General features: G+C 39.8%; 3 protein-coding genes across 5 annotated transcripts in view; 1 reads left to right on the plus strand and 2 right to left on the minus strand.

The window, feature by feature from the left end:
- Slik (Sterile20-like kinase) overlaps positions 1 to 7,050 on the minus strand; it is a 121,363-nt gene extending 114,313 nt beyond the window's left edge. For both annotated transcript variants that reach the window (XM_075677379.1, XM_075677380.1), the window contains exons 1-3: positions 6,489 to 7,050; positions 5,466 to 5,630; positions 2,279 to 2,477 (exon numbers count right to left, since the gene is read on the minus strand). In XM_075677379.1, the coding sequence (XP_075533494.1) occupies positions 2,279 to 2,477; positions 5,466 to 5,630; positions 6,489 to 6,659 (535 nt within the window). In that variant the 5' untranslated portion in view covers positions 6,660 to 7,050. The remainder of the gene's footprint in view (positions 1 to 2,278; positions 2,478 to 5,465; positions 5,631 to 6,488) is intronic.
- Positions 7,051 to 7,498: 448 nt separating this feature from the next.
- Positions 7,499 to 12,795, minus strand: amrt (TM2 domain-containing protein 2 amaretto). Its single transcript, XM_075677382.1, has 4 exons — positions 12,604 to 12,795; positions 12,378 to 12,465; positions 12,030 to 12,145; positions 7,499 to 10,101 (listed from the first exon to the last, which is right to left on the minus strand). Exons 1-4 carry the CDS (start codon positions 12,762 to 12,764, stop codon positions 9,888 to 9,890), a joined length of 579 nt encoding a protein of 192 aa, XP_075533497.1. The 5' UTR covers positions 12,765 to 12,795; the 3' UTR covers positions 7,499 to 9,887.
- A 204-nt stretch (positions 12,796 to 12,999) lies between these two features.
- Positions 13,000 to 14,361, plus strand: part of Syx18 (syntaxin 18) — a 28,973-nt gene continuing 27,611 nt past the window's right edge. Inside the window, exons 1-3 of one of the 2 annotated variants that reach the window (XM_075677098.1) lie at positions 13,000 to 13,358; positions 13,491 to 13,555; positions 13,695 to 13,810. In XM_075677098.1, the coding sequence (XP_075533213.1) occupies positions 13,212 to 13,358; positions 13,491 to 13,555; positions 13,695 to 13,810 (328 nt within the window). In that variant the 5' untranslated portion in view covers positions 13,000 to 13,211. The remainder of the gene's footprint in view (positions 13,359 to 13,490; positions 13,556 to 13,694; positions 13,811 to 14,361) is intronic. The other variant, XM_075677099.1, reaches the window with a different exon arrangement.

Genomic DNA, 14,361 nt, shown 5'->3' on the forward strand with positions numbered 1-14,361 from the left:
TTATTGCTGAAAAATTTTTTGCTAAATATCTTTTGTCAATTATGCTTATTCCTGATGTATTTTTTATATGTAGATAAAAATAAAAAGAATTCTGGGTAATTATATGTCTCGCCATTAAAGGGTTAAATAAATGTACCGCCTTTGCATTGCCTGCCTATCAGTATTAAATTCTCTGCTATACTTGCAACTCTCGTTAAGATTTAAGTCCATTTTACATATTTGCCTTCCTAGCTTCTGCTAAATTTTAGTAAATTCCACTCGGAAATGATTTTGGCAGTAAATATTAATTGGGCTCTTACTGCATAGGCAAAACTGGTTATTCCTGATGATTTTAGGCCTCCCTGCCTCTTCATACACAAGATGTTCATAATGGCCCACCTAACATTCTGCTTGTTTGGTCACTACACCACTACTTGCGAAAACATTGCCAAAGGTCTTATGCTTGCACATCCTCAAGGAATCACTACAGCAGCAAGATTAAGCTATTGATACTGTATTAAAGTCTGAAAATTTTTGGAGATACTCTTAATGGCAAAATCACTTGGGAAAGCTGCCAAGCATGTGTGTATTCAGCTAAGTGTCACTCTAGAGTGTGTCAAGACAACTAGGCATTGTATACACTGACATAACTTAGGTAGCTATGGCGACCTAAAGTATGGGCAACAGCAAGTGACAAAAGTGTAAGAAAAGTCTCCTCTTGTGTTCTGTCACTGCTTTTGCACTTACGAAGTACTAAATGGAGAAGCTAAGTAGGTTTGTAGTGATGACTGATGCACAGCCCACAGTGATGGGCATAAGCTTCCACAAGCTAAGCTTGACAAAACTAGATGCTGTGCACTTATTTAGCCTTTACACTCTTGACACTGTAAAAGGATCTCTGTGCTGTGTATCAGTCATTACCTGAAAGCTGTAGCTTTAGCTGCTCTGTTGTGTAACAAGTTTTAACCAACCACTTTTCTGACTGACATACAGGCACTGTTATGCAAAGCAGCAGAGAACACAATCCAAGTGGTGGCGGTCGTTGACTACAAGCACTGGCTTTATATTCCTGGAACTGTTTTAAATTAATAAAAATGGCAACGTCAAAGATGTCAAGAATGAAAGATGATCAATAAAAATTTTAAATTAAATATGTCAATGGGTCTAAAGCCAGTTCTTTTCCCACTGATAAGCCCTGCGTGGTTATGGTCCCATGCACAAGTGTACTTCATGTAGCCTGCATATGTGCATGCTTAATGCAGAATGCATTAGGCATGAATGCGTGCACAAATATTGTGCAAAACTGTGCAAGGTCAGTATGAATGCAGTGAAAAAGTATTGTTCAGCAGTGCACTTGCCTTGAAGACCAGATATACAACACATAATTTCTAAGTAGTAAATATTCATGTGATGGCATCTTTAGCTTTTACTTTTGCACTTCTATTTGCATAAAAACTGCTTTGAATTACTGTGAAACATCTAAATATGCTACGCATGTGTTTCTGCAACTGTGGCTGTAATATCAAGCATCACACAGGACTAGCACAACCTGTTTGCTGTGCTTTACCACCAGCCCTTCTTTATTCTTATGCATTTGAAAAAATATGGAGTAATGTAGCTGCAAACCTAAGTTTTCAATATGTACAGTCTCATGCAATATGAGCAGCAACATGGTGCCCATAGATGAAAGGCCCTAAGACTATGCCACTGCTGACATACAAATAACTGGAGAATTCAACACCAATATAATTACAGTAAAACCTTGTTAATACGCAGTTCTCGGGGAACGCAGATCAGGTATGCATTAAGTGATGTACTCATTAACTGACAATGGCAGATGAGCAGCTATACACTTACTGGCAAAAAAAGCATGTTAATTCTCACTCAAACACACATGCAAATTTTTCTTTTTTTTACGAGCAGGCAACATAAAAATCTGCGAGTTTCACTTGCCGCCATGGCAGCCTCGCAGCCATGGTGGCAAATGAAAAGACTTCATGAAAAGAATTATGAAATTTGTCAGAAAATCATAACTGTAGTTCAGTTAAATGCAAAGATATGCTGATCGAACTGATGCAGCCCTTAAAGAGCTAGGCTTAGTAGTTCAGAAAATGGGTCTTAAGCGTAGCTAAAGGAAGAAGCTAAATGCAATTTTAAACAGTGATGAGCACACTCCATCAAGTATTCTTAGAAAGGACTTTTGAAACGACACAAAACATGCACACACAAATACAATTACAGTAATTTTATATTGAAATTTCCCAACCTTTAATATACAAAAGCATTTTGATCCACTCACCTATTTTCACATCTCCATCCAAAGTGAGAAGCACATTGCCAGCTTTCAGATCTCGATGGATAACTTTTTTTGAATGCAAGAAACGAAGTCCTTCACAGATTTCATGGCACAAGTAACGAATTTGTGGCTCTGTCAGTGGTTTTTCCAAGTCAATCATAATCCCATCCACTGCCCCAGCTTCGCAGAACTCTATCAACATCTGTTGCAAATATAATCAGCTTGTCAGATGTTACTCAAGGTTGATGACAAGCAAGTTGTCATAACTCTCTCCACTTTTCCACTTTTATGCTCCAAATACAGCTAAGTTGCACATTTTGATATGGTAATCATTTTTCAGGAGGATATTTTTTTCACAGTTATTATGAAGGTTCATGCTCAATTTCAAAAATAAACACACCCACAAAGTTTATCCTGGAGCTTCACCTGCCTCAGGCACGTAGTTCTACATTACAATTTAACAAGCAAATAAATGGTACTACTTATACACTTCTGCAAATCAGTGTGAGTTGCCAATGCTTACAGGTTCACTAGATCTCTAAACAAACACCAACACTTTTGTGCTGATGTGGATTTCCGCAGTGAGGCATCTTTACTCAATTTTTACGTGACACTGGAATCGCCTCGGTATTTGAATAAAGTGTCACTTTATCGGACAACAGCTCTTCCTTCGCGCTGCCACCATGCATTCGAGTAATCGAGGGGCGCCAACTTCGGACCTTAAACACCTTCCTTCCTTAACTAGTGTTGAAGCTACCAGAGGATAGAGGGAAAAGAAGAAGCTACCGCTAAAGCCAGCAATGCAGAAGCACAATAATGTGAATGAACATATCACTGTGCTATATGTTCCTCAGCATCAGAGCATCTGTCCAGTCTCTAGCTGGAGCCTGCCTTGTAGCTTCTACTCGTTGCCACATTATTGTAAAACGTAGCATACATTAGGGTGCTGGTTTGAACTAGCTGGTTAAAGTCCATATTCAAAACGACACAAAAGGCACCGAAAAGTGAAGACAACACACGCTTGTGCTCCCATCACGTTGAAGCAACAACCGTAGTTAGGACACACATTCTTATCATATGTATATCCTAATAACTGGTTTTGCTTCAGTGAGACAGTAAATGACAACACATTGTTTGCAAACACAGGCCAATTTGTTGCACAGCATGATATTGCGCCAGAAAGTTCCCAACTGGTGTTGTGGATGATACAAGCTTGGAAGCAGCAACAGTTTATGCACTTGAAATATGGGCTCTCGCAATTTCACACACAGAATAGTATAATCAATCCACTCTTACAATTACTGCGCTCTTTAAATATGTTTTCTGGCTTAACATGAGAAATAATGGCATGGCACAAGTATGATCAATACATCAGACAACAAACCAACGATGAGCAACACACTGAAGCCTCTCATTTTATGTTAGTTCAAGAGCCAAATACTCCAGAAATGACAACAGAACACTAAATTTGATGGTGTCTCACACATCTTTGACTGCAGGAAGCTCACAAGGCACTACTTTTGCCTGCTTAGCTCAAAATAAATTGCCTATATCTGTTGTAACACTGTCAACTTTTACAGCAGAGCTTGATTTCTTTACTACATGAATGTCCTATTTAAGTTCTCTCTTCAAGGAAAAGCTCAGTTTGCTGAGACTTCTTTTGCTAACCACCAATATGGCAGCAGTGAATTTCCATAGTTTGAAACAAATGTGCTTCAATACTGTGTGAACCTATAATAACAACAAACAAGTGTCAACTTGCTCAAAAATTGTTTTATGCTCAATTATGCCTCCCGACACATAATATGTACAAAAACTTACAAAAGCAATCTTGCAGTGAGATATGTGCAAGAAGCCTGAACTGCAAGTGCATGGAAAACATTACATTCTTGTCTTCTTCACCGCTACTAACAATGAAAACATCTGCTCATTATGCACCCAATGTGATGCTGGCTAACTTTTAATAGATAAGTTACAACATACATCAGATGAACTTTGTTCACTGCAGAGATTACAGAAATACCACTGATGTAGTCTCATTTCTAACAATCAGGACCACCAAATTAACATGCCACTTTAGCCATAATGATTACACAAGTGAAAGACTTTCACACTTTGTGGTATATGACCGAAATCAGTAAAATAGCTACACATTTACAGGCAATACAATTCAAGCAGTGCAGGTGCATTGTTCACATGCCTAAGAAAACAAATAGCAAAGCAGGAAAGCCTCATATCTTATCAGTTGACAGATAACTCCTCTCACGAGGCATTCCACTGGAAACCAGCCAAATCTCTCTACTAAGCGATGGCAAGCCAAGGCCATTGCTTCAGCTCAAGAAGGCCATGGCTGTGCGTCAATAAAATAGATAATGTATGAGCCATACAAAGAGGCATTTTTACATCCTCCTGGAACCCATACAGTGGCTGACACAACTGAAGATGAAGCCTCTAATATGGCGAAATCCTTGCCCACACATACTCTTGTTTACAACATCTCGACTAGGCTGCTGACTAGACTGACACAAAAACAAGAAAGAATGCAAATTTCACAGAATGCCATTTCCTGTCCCTTCCTGTGAAGGCTCGGTTACAGGTCTTAAGCTACAAAATGATGAACTCCATTGCATCTCCTAATGCAAAAAGACCTGTACAGACATCTACGTTCACAAAGCTTTCCGGAATAAGCAGCAACTTGCAAAAAAGCCAATTTATCTGCAACCTGGCAACACAACTTGGAATTGAAAGAGTTGTTGCACAGGTCACACAATAGGTACACAGTTTTGCTTTCAAGTGTACGCTCCCATGCTTTTGCGGCAAAATAATTAAGCTTTCTGGTGGCTTCTGCATTTAAAAAACTTGCATTGACAGTTGTACACTGCCTGTACATTAGGCAGTGAAACAAACTTGGCTTGGGAATTTGAAGCCCCCACACCAATAACTAGCACCTGTCTTTCGCTCATATACTACATTCTGAACACCTGATAGAAGCAGGGCTTGAACACCACCAACCGACAATCAAATTTAAGTGGTTTTATTCCACATGTGAGCATTAGTGATAAGAAGTAATGGTGCACACAGTTCACAAATCACAATACCTCTGATATCAGGTCATTAAGTTCTACCTCTGAAGCACACGCACATATTTAAGGGCAATGATCACTTTGAAAGTAAAAAAATGCAGACATACCCATAATTTTCCTTCATAAAAGAAGGCTTCCTTGAGGTCCACAATGTTCTGATGTTTGCATTCAATTAGGATATCAATCTCAACTGTGAAGTCTTCCAGATCATCTTCTCCCTTGAGCTCGCATATCTTCGCAGCAGCTAATATGCCGGTTACTCTGTGCCGAGCCTGTCAATGACAATTTTTTTTCTTTGTATGGTTTTGTTTTTGAGTGAATGCGCGTAAAAAAATTTTACAACTTGATCAACATTCAAATATTGTTGCCGAGAAATGACAAGACACTACGCCACACATGGAGTATTTGTAATAACAAACATAAGAGTGTTAAACAAATTGAGACTATTTCCGAACATCTGCGAAATTTTCGGGGTCACTTACGGGATGGCGGCCTCTCTACAAAATCAATGTAACCAACGGGGCTCAAGAGAAAGTTCAATATATTATTATGCACACCGTCGCAACAGATGTGCTCCGGCAGTCACCCTAAACAAGTGTGTAGTCCCCACACAGGCAAAAAGCGATGCAAGAAACGGCATTCCTACTAGTGAAGGAATTTCCGGAATGCCAGCGTAGTGTGCGGCCCCAAAACATACGCAAAGGGGAACGGACATCTGGCATCACGGAGAAGCCCCCCTAGTCGTTAGCCCAGCGACATATTTTAGACAACGTATTTCATGCATGATGAAATTAGACATGAAAACAGCACGCGGTTGCTGATAAAACAGGAAACTAAAACAGGAAACCGTGTACATACTCACGATAGCCGCTCAGTTTGATGCGGTCAACGGGATAGCTGATGGGCTAAATCACGCTCAGAAATTTTTTTCTTACTGCACTTACAGGACAATCTTGTTTTGGTGACATTTCAAGGTGACACTTCAATCGTACGCCATGCGAACGAAGACAGTAACAACATTCAGAATTAACCTCTAATTTGTCATACAGCGCGATATGCAATAGATGCCGCGCTCGAGCTATGGGCAATTTCAGCGCTCACGTCGAAGAAACACGTATCGATCACCTCACCTTGTACACTTTACCGAAGGCACCGTCGCCCAACTCTCCGATGATTTCCCAGAAGTCTTCTGGATTCTCATCGAAGCGAATATTACTACAAACTTTGCGACGCTTGGCATCTCCTCCTCCTACACCGCCCAAGTTGAATATCTTCTTGAAGTTGGAAATAAACGACGACATGCTTCTAGAGCACCTTGGCCTCAAAGCAGACGCGTCAGGACAACTTTTTCACTCGAGCACATGACATGAGGGGTGGTATGTCAGAGGCAGCTGCCAAAATCTGACGTCCCTGCCACGCACTTCACCGCAGGCTGGCTGCTACTAGGCCTAAAAATTACAACGGGAAGTAGGATCGCCGTGATGGGCCTCATGTACCCAAGTCCGTCCAGATCGTAGGCTCCGATCACATTGCGGCTGACTCGCTGCGCTGATATTCGCTGGCCGCTCAAACAGTTTCGAGCCCTGTGGTGGGCCGACACTCGACAAGCTCAATAATTACATAGACGTCGACAAACTATCAGATGATTCACCTAGTCGGCTGCCATATTGCAGTATGACGTCACGATTATAGTTTTACGCGCGTCCGACAGGTGGTTGCAAAAGAACGGCTCTCTCGCGAGAACGCGAACCACAGGGCGACTGCGGTACTGTGGCGAGCGAAAGTTCAAGGCTACGTTACCCCCTCCCTTCATACCCGGCACCCCCCTTCACAGTTCCTCCGGTCGAGCATTTACAACTTTCAATTCATGCGTCGTCGTAAGGCAACGCGATTGCACAGCACAATATAGCCGGCAGCCATCTCCCGTGCACTTTCATTATTGCCTTTGTAAACTAGTTTTCGACCAATTCACTACAGAATTAATAAAGATAGCGTATATAGTTTTATGGGTAAGGTAACATTAACGCAAACAGTTTGTGCTATTGTGCAAAGTTTCTTCCGTTCCCACTATCTATCATTTATGTTACCAGTCTTTGTATTACACAAAACTTGAAGGAAACGCAGACAACTTTTAGCAAACTCGTCATTAAAAGCCACTTTATTCATCAAAAGCATACACCCACACACACAAAAGAAAAGGCAAATATGACCATGTATGTACAAATACGGCATCTATACAAGAACAAGTTCCAAAACCATTCTGTACATACAATTTACACACAGGCTTGCAATGTTTCAGCACGGTGCAAAGCGATGTCAAACTGAAACATGGTCAACGAAAAAAATAAAAAGGAAATGGCAAGTGCCATTCAAGGTTTTATTGTATATCAGGAAATGGTTATAAGAAAAGTTAATTGGCCTAGTTCTCAACATTTATAGCTAAGCACTGCAATATTTTCATAAGAAGGTGCAGATTAGTGTGGAGTGGTCTGCATTCTGATAGCTTTAGAATTCTCTCAAGCTTTACAGTGGCTACTGTGTTTTGCAGTCAAGTGCACGTGACAGAATATTTTTCATCAATACAACTGTCATATATGACCCATAAGTCCAAACTTAAATTTAGCATATTGAGCGCCCTGTTGTTTTCACATATTTGTGAAGCTCCCTGCCACTGTTTCTGCATTACTTGTTTCATTTTGTTTTTCATAGCAACAAACACAAATATCAGCAAAAGAGGGGCCCACTCTACAGATCAGTCACAAAGGTGTGGGTTACAGATGACCAGAAAAGTACTGATGCCAAATAGGCTATTATACAGAACAGATCATATAATTATGTCACTTGGTGAGACTTGAATGCTAACAAGCCAGCGACAAGTTCTGGAAGCTTTCTTGAAGTTTTCAGGTTAAATATGTGGATTACTGCACATGAATGCACAAATGTGCCTTGCTCAGCTAGGCATACATACATGCATGCCCTATTATAAAGAAGTGAAGGCCGCCCAAGCACAGCTGCAAATGACTGACTGGCTGGCCTTTACTTTCTTGAGATCAGATGTCACATCCAAATATCTTTGAAGCAAGGTACTGACTGCAACTAAGTACGTAGAAAATTGCAATCCTGCCTAATAATAGACAAAGACATAATCAATTCTGTCAGCTGAAAATTTTCGTTCTGACATTTCTTGCACCCTTAGCATGTATAAATTCAGACAGCAGTAGAACAAATTTAAAATGTAAGTTTTCAGAATTCAAATGTTTCTGCAAAGTGAACTACATGCTTCAATTATGGGTACCTTAAAATATGGAATTGTATTGTGTACTTTAATGACAACCAGTCCTTTTAGAAATTTGTCTGGAATAAATAATTACTCAAGTATTATTGCACAAGCAACAAAAAAGACATGGACGTAAGAGAAGAAGAACACACACCAACTCTTACATCCGTGTCTTTTTTGTTGCACAATAACACTTGAGTAATGGATTAACAACTTGCCCGGAATGCTGCCCTTATTAAATAATTACTGCCAAAATAAATAATTTTAAAAACCTGCTACGTGAACACATACTGGCATTACTAGTAAAAAGCCACACATCTCTTCCAAATTTTTTTTATGCTCTTTGCACGCGTTTACAGATCCTTAAACATCTTATGATATATACAGCATGTCATAAATTTCCTTCTTTTTGTAAGTTCTTGCAATTGTGAGGCATTAAATTGGCATGTGTAGACACAGGGTCTGAAAGATATAATTCCACTTCAGGTGCATTCCACAGAAGCACCAGGTTCTGAAAACGTGCAGTTTTCACTACAGGTTTGCAGAAAATCGTAATTTCTGCAAGAAATAGCCCGTTTTGAAACAGCGTTAAGCATCCTATCACAACATAATATGCACCATATGAAACTTTAATTACTGTTCATATGTAATACAGCCAACTTCTGTTTAATTTGACTTTGATAGGACATGATGCATGGTTTGAATTATCCAATGCTCCAATACAAAGAATAATTTACAATGCATAAGTACTAAATTTGGCTGACTTAAAGGCATGCCAAATTAGAAATTAGCTATAGTCAAATCAATAGATGTTGACAGTGGAGCCCTAAGGGCTGGCTTTAGGGCACATTCTGAAAGCATGCACTAAAGAACAAGCACACACTTTCTTTTAAAAAAACATTCACTAGAATACAAATGGCTGAAAACATACTTATGCAGTCACCACAGCAGCATCAATGCTTGATCATACATTTCACTAAAGCAATAGACAAACTGCTACATTATTTATATTATTTGTTAAAACACAAATAATGTAAAATTATAATGTCAAAGCAAGGTGTGCAGAGGTTGAAACCAATTTACAATAGTCAGACATATGTGCCTTCTGCACTGTAATGTCATCTTTGTATGATGTATGAATAATGCGGCAGGTATGCTTATAAGCAATCAGCCAAAGTGACAGTGATGACTATGGTTCTCCATGGGAGGAGAAATAACATGTGAATGAAGAGCCAGTAACAACCAACATTTTTCACACAGAGGGCATCCAATTGCTGCCATCTTGTGGCATCAAATTACCAGATATTAATAAAACAATGTCAACTATCCACCAGATGCCGACACCACCAAGTGTTAGCAGCTTTCCAACTGCTGTGCCTGTGTGGCCTAAACAAAAGCGATCCATTCCCAAAAAGCCTAAGAGTATTGAATAGAGAAGCGCTGTTGTGAAGTAGTGCCCAGTGTACCTAGAAACGAAGAGAACAAACAAAACACCAACCTCAGCATCACATTGCATAAGAATGTGGCAAGGGAAGATTGAAGTACATTTTCAACATATTTACTGTCTGAAGACGGACAAGCATAGTTTTTTAATTCTCTTAATTGTTTTAAACAACTATGATTCAACGATAAGAGCAAGCTTCATTCATAAACATAGTTCTACGTAATACAACTATGTTTATGTAATAGAACACTATTACAAACCAACTGGCTGGGAAGTTGTGTCAACCCAAAGCTTTGCGTAGCTTACTTATCAACACATGCTATGAGCATAGAAGTACCAAGAGATTAACTGCTGTCAGTTCTGTTGGTTCATGCAAGTAAATTAGAGGGCAAAAGAAGCATGTGAACTAAATGCCAAGCAATTAAGGCAGCCACACAAGAGGCCTCCATGTAAATAAGGTTATGTGTTGTGGTACACCTGTAGCTAACACCAACAGCTTTGATATCAATCTAGTAATAAATTTTTCTGATGGAAAAATTCCAGTGCTTAACAAGTTTGTCGAGTTCAGCTGCTTCTTAATTTGCCATACAGAACTAAATTCAGTCAAGACTGATGTTCATATTTAATATGTGCAATGTTTTACTAAGTGTGAAGTTGCTATAATGTGGTTCTTCTGTGACTGAAAGTACATTAACTACCAGGTGCAGAAAATTATTGCGCACCATGTATACAGTTACGTCATCTGAGCTTCTGAGTTATGCACTCGAACTTCACACAGCTGTCAGAATGTTATAGCCTACTCTGAACCCTATTTGAATCGGGTAGCATTACGCTTACGTATGCATACCTGCCAAACTGCTAACTTTAAAATTTGTAAAAATCATGTGGACTAGGGGTGGGGTAGCACACAGTTTTAATAATGTTGCCCTCAGCACACACCTTCTGTGGAACACATAGGCACTTTAGTAACAATGATTTAGCTTTACATGCACCGCAGATGCCGTAGTTGGCACAGCAGAGACTGACAAGTAACATTTTGTTTTTAGATCCCAGTGACTATTTCAACATCTTTGCTAATGCCACTTATGCCTGCTTCAGGTATTTCTCAGAATAAACTTGGTCAAACTAATTGAGTAACCTTTTGGTATACGGCGTCTTGTGCTGCCACAAGGTGGCACAAGTACTATCACAATTTCTTTTTTGCAATCTCACACCTGCTTATCTTTGAACACTTAAATCTTTTTCACGAACTGAATTTGTTTTTTGTAAATCATGACGTAACATTCATAAAATCGTAGAATATGGCCAACTTCGTGAAACTTTACTGAAAAATTCAGGAGAGTTGGCAGGTATGCATATGGCTTACAGCAACCTTATAACTGTGGTTTGCTTTTTGTGCAGAAATAAACCTGACATTGCCTATATTAAAACATCGTGAAATGCCAGTTAAAAGGCACTGCATAGGGTGCTTGTGTTCTGCTCAAGGCTGCTTGTCACATGCAGCTTACATAGACTGAATTGCTTTTATAAAAATCCTTTCATGCAATGTTCCAAAAGCAGCTTTGATTAAGGATGCAGGACCTACACAATTTAGCAGAGTAGAGCACTTAGATCAATATGAGCTCTGTTTCACGTGTGCACGGAGAACAGACATACGTACGTAAAACAGGAATATGCATAGTTAAGAATGTTCAAGGAACGGGTGCATTGTTTTATCCAGCAGTCCAATTGCTAAAGAAGCATGAAAATGAGAAGATTACATAATGTAACCCATTTAACGAATGTTCTCACGGCTTACTGGCTATTGACAAGCCGCTAAATTCTTTCCAGCAAGGAAACAGTAGCAAATAAATATAGCTGGCACAGGATGGTGTGCATGACAGATACAGCTTTTGAATTGATGAAGTACGCTCTAAATTATGGCTGTAATATAAAGGCAGGCTGGCTTACTTAATGCACGGAAAGCCGTCTTTTAAAAAAGTGCGGTTTCCGTAACACTCGATATTGGGCAGAACAGAACAGTTGACTGCAGTAAACTGGACGTCTTCGTATTTGGATCCTCCAAACTGCACAAAGAAGGAATCGGTAAATTGCACAGTAGAAAGAAACAAACAATAACGACGGCCATGATACTCGTACGTACAAATCAGGTGAACTGGATCATGAACAGGGACAGTGAAACGCTGCATGAACATTGCGGTGCCAGAAAAAGCCCTGACATGAGTCATAACTGGCTGTTTCGAGCAAACAAATAACTTTAATTGAAAAAGCACGCGAGATTGGCGACCACTAGCGTACCTTGGTGCAACCATAGCCCAACTCTTCCCGCGCAGTTTCATTTCCTTGGAGGTCCAAGATGTCCGAGCACTGCAGGAAATCTAATGGCCTGAGAAATTTAAGGTTTTACATGAAACATAAAGCTATTCACAGGGTTAAAGTTGTGTTATTTAACGGTTACGTAGCACCAGAAATCGGCATGCCAAGACGCAGTGCCTTCAAAGGATTAGCAGCAACATAAACTTACAAGTTTTTGCAGAGGACCAGTGGTCCGTGAGGCTTGTATTCACAATCGTCTAACGTGCATTGCGTGTTTTCGTGATATACGCAAAGTACAAATTTCGAGCAAATGGTCAAAAATGAAAATAAAAGACAAAACATTATTTTTCTACATAGCGCCGATCGCATGAGCGACCACACTTAGCTGGCTTAGCTCAACTTGGATTCGTTCCTTTGGCAGTCGGCTACAAAAAAAAAAAAATGTTTTTTTTTAAAGTTTGATGGCTAGAGCAATAATACAGGATCAAAAATAAAATAAGAAGCGTTGTATTAGTTTAAGTACAAGTAAATATAAGCTACATTATTTGTCTTTGTTCTACGTGCAACAGTCATGTGTTCTGGCGGCTTGGCTCAATGTTTATGTCACGTTGCTCGGTACGTCAGCTGCTGCTACTGCTGCTACGTCGGGCGAATTAACCGTTGTTCCTTTCTCCGTGGTTCCGTGTTCGTTCCGTGGACTGTGGGCCACTCTATAAACTGAGGGAGCGTCTGAAGTGCAGTCTATACACTCATGAAAACGCTGCTTATGGCTCAGTGATATATGTTGTGCCATGTTCATATTGTGTTTTTGATAAAATGGATGTGACCTCGTTATTTAAGGCATGTGTGAAAACTTTGCGGACTCGAAATAAAGCACTCGGTATGCTGAAAGATACTGACAAGAATTCCATACTGAAACCAAGGCAGCCACCCTCCGATTTTGGCTACCGGGTTAGAGAAATTGTAAGTAGGTTGTCTCCGTAAAAGTTATTTTACAGACTATCCGAAACAGCTTGTCATCTGTTCTGACTTTCCAATCTCTACTGAATGGTTATGAAGCTCCTTTTCACTGACATGTGTCGCTATCTCTGGCAGAACTCTAACATCTCGAAGATGAAAAACTTCCTCAGGGAGCACAGAAATGACTACATAGACGCAACGTAAGGATTTTCGTTGTCACTGCAAGTAAGGTTTTGACTTGCAAGTTAACTAGAGTATTTGTCTCGTGTACAATACGAGCATGAGTTTCCTGCACTGACCGCTTATATTTTTTTTCTGTTCATAATTTTATTTTTGTAGCCAGGTGATGTACAACACATCGCGGATGACAGACGCTGAGAGAGACAGAATCGACAAGGAAGCTCAACAATTCGTCTTCCAGTGTCGGGAGGTACTGAAAAACTTGCGGAAAGAAGGTGAACGGTGACCCAATCAGTAGCTGGACAGTTTTCAAGGGTTCCTCTTTGTTGTGCTTTAGCTTTCTCTAAAAATGCGATGCGCAGTCGTTAACATTTCGAGGCTCGTGTTGTATGGTGGGATGTTGTGTTGACAAGTTATTGCTGTGGTCGAGTTAGTGCCCTTCAGTTTTATGTAATACGCAATGTGATGAGTTCCTGGTATGGCAGGCTTACTCCTATTATGAGGTTTTGAATAATAAACTAAACTGGGCACTTGTTATACAGCTACTTTTTTCTGAGTTGCACGATTTCATAAGTTTCAGATAACATTCTGTTAGTCATAAGAGAAAAAGTGGTGCAGTACAGTGTCGGATAATGTATGCAATTATGATGGCCCACACTCATTTGAAACCAGTTTCCTTATTTTTTTTATTTACCATAATATAATCTCTAACTAATTACATCAGAATGGGCAACCATCTCTGTGCACCATTTGTGACCACAATGATATTAAAAAAACACATATATTTATAATATGCTCACACACGCACACGAAATTCTTTAACAGG

This window comes from Dermacentor variabilis, unplaced genomic scaffold, assembly GCF_050947875.1.
Source record: "Dermacentor variabilis isolate Ectoservices unplaced genomic scaffold, ASM5094787v1 scaffold_12, whole genome shotgun sequence".
In the NCBI taxonomy this organism is placed as follows: Eukaryota; Metazoa; Arthropoda; class Arachnida; order Ixodida; family Ixodidae; genus Dermacentor; species Dermacentor variabilis.

What these genes read in the sequence shown, in the direction of transcription:
- amrt (XM_075677382.1), bottom strand. Translation starts at nt 12,764, where the DNA reads ATGCGATCGGCGCTATGTAGAAAAATAATGTTTTGTCTTTTATTTTCA. An exon ending in CTGGTCCTCTGCAAAAACTT is followed by an intron (nt 12,466 to 12,603) that starts GTAAGTTTATGT and finishes TAAATTTCTCAG; the next exon opens with GCCATTAGATTTCCTGCAGT. An exon ending in TGGGCTATGGTTGCACCAAG is followed by an intron (nt 12,146 to 12,377) that starts GTACGCTAGTGG and finishes TTCTTTGTGCAG; the next exon opens with TTTGGAGGATCCAAATACGA.